The 9,619-nt window shown below is 34.0% G+C and overlaps 1 protein-coding gene across 4 annotated transcripts in view; it reads right to left on the reverse strand.

The window, feature by feature from the left end:
• LOC112452470 overlaps positions 1-9,619 on the reverse strand; it is an 89,720-nt gene that overhangs the window by 26,913 nt on the left and 53,188 nt on the right. For all 4 annotated transcript variants that reach the window (XR_003040504.1, XM_025012700.1, XM_025012699.1 and 1 more), the window contains exon 2: positions 7,690-7,952. Coding sequence is in view for 3 of the 4 variants with exons in the window: in XM_025012700.1 (XP_024868468.1) it covers positions 7,690-7,851 (162 nt within the window). In the remaining variant the exon portion in view is untranslated. The remainder of the gene's footprint in view (positions 1-7,689; positions 7,953-9,619) is intronic.

Raw genomic sequence — 9,619 nt, forward strand, 5'->3', positions numbered from 1 at the left:
CCGTTTATATGCCGGCAACATTCGACTGCAGGCGATTACATGCCATATAACTTTAAACTTTTATACACGGAAAAAAATGAAGTTGCTTCAATTAAACGCCGACGTCACGGGCTGCCACAAGCATAAATAGTTAATTCAATTGGATATTATTGGACCAAATATTTAAATTATTAAAACAATTATCTGATGTTTTTTGTTCATTAATCTTGATGTTGCATCAATAAATTTTGTTTCAATTACACTGATGCTGTTGATACAAAAAATTATATGTATATATAAATTTTGACTTTATATATATATATATATATATATATATATATAATATAAATGACTAAATATAAATTGTAAATTGCAGCAATTATCATTAGATATGCTTATAATTATGACCTTAATCTTTACGGAAAAGAAATACAATTTCGAGAGACGCTTATTACGAAAAATGGTTTGTAATAATCAAGCTTGTGCCTTTCGATCGTTCGGAAACATTTAATCGCACCATGCCCGCCAGAATGCAGTCCGGTGCATGTTTATTATTTGTAAGAGTCGCTTGTACCGCACTTTTTGTAAATTAAACCGCTACTATCGCGCTGCAGTACGCGCATTTCTCGATAAACTTGATGATGCATTCATTAACTACCAACGAGCGATACTCCGGCAGTGATAAGACTCTCATCCGAACGTGGTTGATAGTAATACGCGATAACAGAGTGATGACAAAGACGCAGGTACATATAGCCGTTGGATCGCAGGTTCCACGATTTTGCAAGTAATGGGATCATCTCGGAAAGCATCTTATTGATGAGAAAAAAAAAGAGAACGGAAAGACGAAAGAGCAAAGAGAAAGAGAGACATCACGAATTTGACGTAACGGTAAATAATAAATAGAGAAACAAACATCTTGTAACAAACTAATTTTGTTAAATGTTTTGTTAAAGATTTTCTATTTGGCAATACGATTCTTATCGTTCTATTATTCTCTTTTGCTCCTTACATATTAGAAGAACACAATTAATTAATATTTTGGGAACAAATAGAAATATATTAAATTGATCTCAATTTCCAAATATTGTCGATGTCAAAGTTTTTAAAGCTTTTTCTAAGATAAACTCTTTTTGAGTTCTCATTCGCCTACTTTTCGCGATCCGCTCTCGTCGAAGTGCGTCCCGATATACGATTTCGTCGAGAGTCATCTCTTCTTTGCGTCGCTTTATTTCGCGCTTTATTTCCCTACCTTTTCGCTTTCTTCCGTCACTCCGGGACCGCATCCACCGAGTTTTTTTTTCTTGCGGCGACTCGTTCGCCCACAGGGCTATTACCAGGACCTACGGCCGATTCTGACGCACCCACGTTCCCTTTGCACGCAGTCGCGTTCGCCAACATAAGCGCGCGGCTCGATTTCCAGGAAGCGAGAAGAGGAACGCCGACGAATGCTGTTGACGATTAGATTGGGTAGAGGACCTCCACCAATTCTAGACTGGATCCGCAAGGAAAGAATCTCTAAGCGACGCAAAGTGAGAAAGAGACCTCGAGAGTGTAGTTGCCGCGAAAGCATTTTTAATTTGCTGTATCTTGATCGACAGAAGCTATATAGTAAAAAAATGTGATAAAGAAGATATCAAACTTGAATGTTAAGTACGAATTTTCCCAAAATTATTAGACGATAATTAGAAGAATGGTGTGGTACTATTATAATGTTAATTAATATCATTTTAATCGACAAGAATTGGATTATTATTAAATACTTCAGATTTTTAAAATTGGAAAATTTTTTCAAATGTTTAACAGCTAAATAGATCACAACAAAATAGATCATGATAGCAAGACAAATTCCGGAACCTTTACTCTTCCATCACTCCAAAAATTTTTAAATAAAAGAAATTTAATTAAGGAAAAGAGATTTGATTGATATATAAATTAAATCTGTTATATACATATAAATTAAATGTAAATTTTTATAAGTCTAATGTCTAATCATAACTATGTATTGATATCTATACTATATCTGCTACTCGTATATCATACACGCATAAGCGTAATATGGAACAATGCGCAAGGTGTAAGATTTATTATATGTAAGACATAGTGGTTTTATTCACTATTATATGTGACATACAAATGTCAATATGTAAATTGCATTAATGTTTAATGTATGTGAAGTGATTTGTTATTATGCAGCCGGTCTTCACAGGTGAAAGGCCCAGCGTCAGAGGCACACGATCCATAAAGAAAATAAATCATAAGCAAGCCTATAAAAGCCGAATCTTTTTGAAAACGGAAAGTGCAACAAATTTCTAAAATATATAATTCTACGGTGAGATTTTGTTGTCTAAAAAACATAATGCTGGATAACTATCTTTTCTCACGTCATTATATTTGTTATAACCATCCATCTTATAACTTGAAACTTGGATGGCAATATTCAAATTAAGTATATAATTTTCTGATATAATTTTTCAGCAACGTTTTGATTTTTAAAAATAGATAATAAAAGAAACACAATTTCTAATAACTTCTATTAACATATTCGAATTATTACATGTTTCTAATCCAAATATTTTATTTAGTTATTATAGTATATTCTATGAATTGTACATCATGCATAATGAATGCTGTCATATTGGTGGAAGTTTTAATGATTCGGAGCAACAATGAGACGAAAACGGTAGGAGTGGTAAGTGCACAGAAGGCCGACCATCCCTGGTCAAGCTGCACCCTTCAATTTTCTGATCGGCGCCACGCCTATCTCTTCTGTTACTTAACGGTGAGCTGCACCGGCCATATTTTATCCCAACATCCCCACAAGATAATGCAAGCATTACAACGCTTTTGGCTAATCGATTGGCTCTAATTAACGTTGACGGACGTGTGTTATATAATAAAAACGATCAACTAACAATGAAAATGTCATCGATTTAATGGATGAAGCTTAACTTCATCAATTGTACATACTGTACAATTTGTAAATAATACGTAGATTCTGTTGGTAGTAAGAAATTTAGAAATTAATATAAGTTAAAAGTTAAAATGACTATTTATCGATACGAACTCTTTTTTATGTGTAATATTTTTATGCAAACCTTTCAAAAAAATCATGGAATATCAAGAAAATCTTTCATTACATATTTTTTTCGGCTAATAATTTCGGCTAATTTTCTATGTTTTGTAACCTAATTTCGAGATGTGCCAGAAAAATTCCACTGGTCCTACCGCTACAATGCTGTTAGTTTGAGACAACGCATCGAAGGAGTCAAAGAACGAGTCTTAATTGGCGCCGACAATCCGGTGGCGACGTGAAACGAAAAGAGAGATGGAAAAAAACGTGAAAAAGAGAGAAAGAGAGAGAGAAAAAGAGAGAGAAAGGAAGACGGCAATCGGACAGGAATAAAACCTGGAAAAACAAAACTGACCGGACGACGACGCTAATGCGTGCTACGGGATAGCCAACACAAGGATCGCCTTTTCCTGGAAGCAGTTGCCCGCTTGTCGGAGAAGATAATTTTTGTTCCGTCGCGGGACCCCTTCGACGCTTCGACGCAGAAAGACCTTGGTGACAGAGTCCTCCAGAGCCTACCTCCATCTCATGCACCTCTTCTCTTCGAAACTCCTCCTGATGATCCGCTTTCATTTTGGTTCCACACTGCCTCTTTCTTATCGTTCATCCTCTTTGTTTCTTATCTATCGTTTATAATTTTTTAATTGTATATAACTTTCAGTTATGTGATGCTGATTATGTGGAGGCTTCCATTTTTTAAATTAATAATAGAGATAATGACTAGTGAGTTACTAAATTTTTAAGCGAGATATTTCATATGCCTCAAGTTTAAATTTTCAAGACTAGAAACTTATTATTAGATTCGTTGCTTTCTAATCCTCATCGGTTATTGTACCTCCTTAAGTTATGAAATCTCTCTCTCTTTCTCTCTTAATTTCTTTTCCTTTCTCCGTATAACTAGTATAACTAGCAGTTGCTTTCCCTTAATTTTCTCTATTAACCCTTTCTTTCCTATTTCTCTTCTTTTCACTTTTCTTATTCCTTCTCCCCAAAGCCTTCAGTTTCAACTCCTGGTACTTTATCCTCTTTCCCCTCCAGCCATTTAGCCTCGTCCCTCTCACCTCCTACCGGGAATTGCATTCCAAGTCGAGGTCGCTAATGAACGACGAATGGTCAAGGGGGTGTGAGTGCATGGAAAGTGCACTCTTGCCCTCCTCGTTCTGCCTGATTCTCTCTCTCTCTCTCTCCCCTCCCCCTCTCTTCGTTCCTCCCGCACGTTCACGATGAGAAAGAAATCGAAACGAACGTTCTCCACGAGAAAACACCCTGGCCGCGTCTCGGTACATACCTGATTGCCCCGTTTATGGTGCCGCCATGATGGAACCAGCGTCTGGACGCTCCTGCACATTCCGCCCGGGACATAAATTAGTGATATTTTATGAATTTTATATTGCGTGCCACGAGACAGGGATCTTCGGAGGACACGAGAGAGGACACGTTGTCGGATTATTGTGAGGAAAGACTAACTCGTTGAGAGGACATAATTTTATTTTTTACTTGAACGACAAGCGTTAACGTTCAGCTAGAATGTTGCGAAAAATTCCATTTTGTTATTGCTCTGGCTCACTCCGCAATATTCGCGAGAATTGTTATTTTAGATTGCGTAGCCATTCTAATTGCCATTTATATTAGTATCCTCTTAAAGAAGCACTCGTGTCGGAAGAAAGTTCTCCAAAATATAGGAGAAATATTTTATTACGCAATTTTAAAAAATAGAGTTTAAGTGCATAAGAAAAGAAAAGAAACAATGCCTTTTACATAAATATAATATTAATAAACAATTAAGTTTTGTCAGTAAAAATTTGTAGGAACATTTTGTATAAAGAGCAAAGAATGTACCATTACCAATAAAAATGAATTTATAATGTACTTTATAGAATTGAGGTATTCTATTGTGCATATTATTAAATAACATTTAAAATCGTAAAACGTTACACTTGCTTTAGCTCACTCCGCAATATTCGCGAGAATTGGTGGTAATGATAATAATTAAGCAAGATGTTGGAGTGCGCGAAAAACGACAGTACCCGTATGTCGATCAAAAAAGCACGATATAAATATTTCGGTAGTTCAACATCAAATTTACAACCCGATAAAGGTTTACGAGTGAACGAGACGTAAGGGCACGCATTCGCGAATCACCCGATGATTGCGCCTATATAGCTGTAATATCGAGTGTCGAGAGCATTTGAAGAGTACGAGAGAATCCTTTAACTGAGCGTTAGGTATTTTGATCGTCGCGGAGAAAGATTACCTATGGTCAATTTATTAAAGCTTGTATGTATGTATGTACGTATCTGCGATTATAATAAACGGCACATACGCACTTCAACGCTAACGTCACGTTATGAATGATTCTGGAATTGCATCTTATCAATAAAATGCAAAAAATAATTTTAACTGTTATGTATTATTTGCAGCATGATATCTTAATTTTTACTGCAAATTTTTTAATATTTAAAAATGTAAGTATTATTTACGTTCTGTTGGTGCAATAAGTTATTGTAACGCTACATCATTTTTTTATCTTACTTCCTATCTTACTCGTATTTCAAATTTTAGTATACATTGGATCTGTTTTCTGTTATACTAAACTGGCTGCACTAGTTCAGAGTTTATCTTTTTCCTTCCAATGTGGAGTAAAAAAGATAAACTCTGAACTAGTGCGCCAGTTCAGTAACAGAAACAGAAAACAGACTCATTATAAGTTATATTGATGCGGACTATTTTATTATTGATTGAAATAAATATGTACCTTACGATTGACATAAAAAATTAGTTAAGTAATAAAGAAAGAATGCAAACTGCGAAACTAGTATGACAAATAAGAGGAATCAACGATATGCTTTCGTAGCAGTTTCTTTTGAACAGGATCACGAAGCTGAAGGGTCGCATTACTACTCGGGAGATTTCGTATAGATCGTATCGACGCGACAATTGGTAGCCAAGATCGTGTTCAGATAAAATAAAAATCTGGAGAACAGCAAAGAAAACAACTCTATTAGATGTTGCTTCTGTCATAAAAGATCCATCATTGTGTATCGTGCAAAATTTCCAATAAATTCTTTGAGAAAATATTGAAATGTCAATTGTGATCTTATAGCAATAAATTAATGCGATGAATAGAGAAAAGCAAATATAATATCACATAAAAATACTCATAATATTTTATTTCCTGTAAAGGATTTAATTTAAATATTGGATTCAAAAAGTAAATGTTATATGGCATTTGTATCATTGAGTTAAGAATAGAAATAGTTAAATAGATTTAATTTTATAGTAGTAATTAGTGAGATCATCTTTAGCATCAATTTAACAGTTTCAGCAACATGAAATATTAAACATCCTAAAGAATAAACTATATATATATATATATATATATATATAAAAGTGGAGATCTCAGGCTTAAATAAAAGTTGCTATTCGATTCTAAATATTCGACATAATTTTTACATTGTGAAAAAAGAAGTTCACGGTTAAAAGGGTTAAAGTGCCGTTCGTTAATTCATTCTACGACTCAGACTGAACCTTGATAAACTCGCCGGGTCTCTCTCTCTCTCTCTCTTTCTTTCTCCTTCTCAAAGACACATTCTCTTACTTTAGCTCCATTGGCATTCCACGTCTGCGACCGAAAATGCATTTCTAGACATGCGTTTCATCTCAACCTCAAACGAGTCGCCTGTTCCATTCTCCTCTCATAAGTATTATCTAGTTATCTAGTATATCGTTGGTATTTTAATCTCTAAAGTGACGTGACTAAGATCTACGAAATTATGGGAAGACAATAGTATCGACGTCTTGGTAGACGTCGTAATTGGTAGCTGAGATTGTGTCAGGATAAAACACAAATATTTTAGACGCTAGTACAGTTACAGCTCCATTACAGACGGTTTTTGCAGCAAAAAAATACCTAAGTTCCGCGACGGAGTTTTGTTCCTGAAGTGGTTTTTTTGGGTCATATATTACTCATCGAAGAAAGAAGAGCCATTATTTTAATTCCTAAAAGGATATTTATGCAGGTATATATATTTGTTTGTGTGCTAAAAAATTTGAAGTGGTTAAAAGCTCTTATGATTCACTATTGTGTACGCGTATTGTATTCGCGCCCTTTATGTCATCTTTAAACATCATTAATATTTATTCCTTGTAAGATAACATTTCTTTTAAAACCGTATATCTCTATTTTCGAGAAGCCTAAAATAGCAACATGCTTTTAAGACTAAGAATGTAAAGCTATATGTTCGTTTGTTTTGTCAGTAATATATTAAAAATCTACCAAAAACATCAAATTGTTAATTATTATAATTTATTCATTTATTGGGTAAGAGTAAAAAAATTATAATGCAATTATATTGCAATTTAATTTTTAAAATCTTACAATTATATCACGATTACATACAGTGACTAGTTCTTAAATATTTAAAAAGATATTTGGGTTTGGCTCCTGAATGTCGCATCACTTATTTAAGTACGAACTAAGCTCTTTAATCTTCTTCAGAGTGGAAAATCCTGATTTCTCTGAAGCGAGGATCGCGAAAGAAAGGGAAAAAGATGTGAAAAGAGAAAGAAAAGGTCAATTCCCTTTTGGATACAAGCTACCGGTATTATGATAAGTATCAACTTATAAAGGTTCTTACCTGGCACGCTATTTCCGTGTTTTCTACAGCGGCCCCATACTGAGAAATGCACGCATGCTCCTGCTTTACGTTGAATACATTTTCCAAATGACGTGTATATGTAGAGCGATCTCTCACGTCGTCAGTTCCATTAGAGCAAAGGCCAGCGAGCACGTTATCCATCGGGTGTTTCCATTAAGCCATGTCGTAAGTTATGCGATTTACTATCTCGCCAGGGCGTGCATGAGACCGAATTCACAATGATCCACTCAAATATCGCGGACCTGCAATATGGAAAATTGAAACTATATAAATAAATGTACAACACTAAATCTTTTTCTTTTTTTAATTATATGAAATTATTGTATGACAAATCTGATAACTGCGGAAGGATCGATGCGTGCTTTATCTCGGTCCACTTCGTCCACACTGAGACGAGCAGAATCTATAAAGTTAGATTTGTACGCCTTGCGCTCTTAATTAACGACGAATAATTATTGAAATTTACAGCTCTTATATTTATGCGCGGTACAGTGATTATTATAATTACACAAAAAATCTACCGCCACATGCGGTTGATTAATACGAGAGGCAATAATGCGAGCGAGAGTAGCCTTTCGTTATGATGTCTCGAATGCTTTTTCGTTTTGTTCGACACGTACGTATTTCGATGGAACTAACTTACGGTAATGACAAAACAATTGCGCTTTTTGAATTTCCAATCGCACAGTTAATGCGCGACGAGATATCTCTAAGCATTTTAATCTGTTTTCATGTTACACATGAAATTTGTACACCTTTATGATGTTGCACAGAGGTACACTATGCCACATTATCAGATTTGATTTGTTTTTTATTAGAGGCACGAGTAATATTAAAATGCGTTTAATGTATTGGTATCCACACAAGCTAATTAAAAGTACTAGTGAAAAAAATCAATTGTATCTAATTACACAAGCCCACAAAAAAAGTTGTCTGCGCCATGGACTAGACCATGGTATTCCCATGTATTTCCACCTGCTGAAACCAAATATGACCTCAGTTTTGCCCCTATATATACGTCAGGATTTTTTTCTACAGGGCAAAAACAAGGTGTTTTTACCCTGTTTTTGGCTTTAGAAAAAAATCACCATGGTCTAGTCCATGACGCAAACAACTTTTTTTTTGTGGGCCTGTGTTATCGATAAAAATCTTATTTATATTTATATCTATAATAAAACAATATAGTTTCTTGCTTTTGAAGTAATATAAAAAAGTTTAATAAAAATGATGAATAAGAGTTACAATTACTTAAAATTCTTAATTTTTTGTATTTATATTGAAAAATCTATCGATAAATAAGTAAAGGCTTGCAAAGCGATTATGGTAATTGTCCAATTGTAGGTAGAAATTTATGATGTATAAAAAATATTACACATATACAAGAATTCTAGTCTTCATTGCGAAATCAACCCTCTGAGTTATAAAATGGACAACATATGTCTAACTGTGAGTGCGCTTTTAGTTTACGAATTGCATATTAGAAATTATAATTGCAATTGCAATTCATAATACAAGAAATATAGACTGCATTCTTAATAAGCGATATGTCACGATGAGATACGCGCAATTGTCTGTTTATATATAGCAAATCAACTGCGCATTATGTTTAACAGAAAAAAAACTTTCTTTGTTATACATATCATACCATAAATATATTGTACATCTTGTAACTTCTTAGCTAAGTTGAATGTTTTTCAAATATTTCGGAAAAATTTTTATGTATGTATTTTCCAGAAAATATAATTAATTTTTTCTGTCAAGAACATGCGTAATTAATTAGATTTTTTTCGCCTTATATATTAATTAATTAATTATGTTCAAAATTAGACGAAACATAACTTTTAGCATTTTTTAAAATTATTTTACATGTTTAATTGATAAGAAGTCATTATGTATTGTCCGTTGAATG

The sequence above is a fragment of the Temnothorax curvispinosus genome, unplaced genomic scaffold (genome assembly GCF_003070985.1).
Source record: "Temnothorax curvispinosus isolate PA1 unplaced genomic scaffold, ASM307098v1 QBEX01003408.1, whole genome shotgun sequence".
Lineage (NCBI taxonomy): Eukaryota > Metazoa > Arthropoda > Insecta > Hymenoptera > Formicidae > Temnothorax > Temnothorax curvispinosus.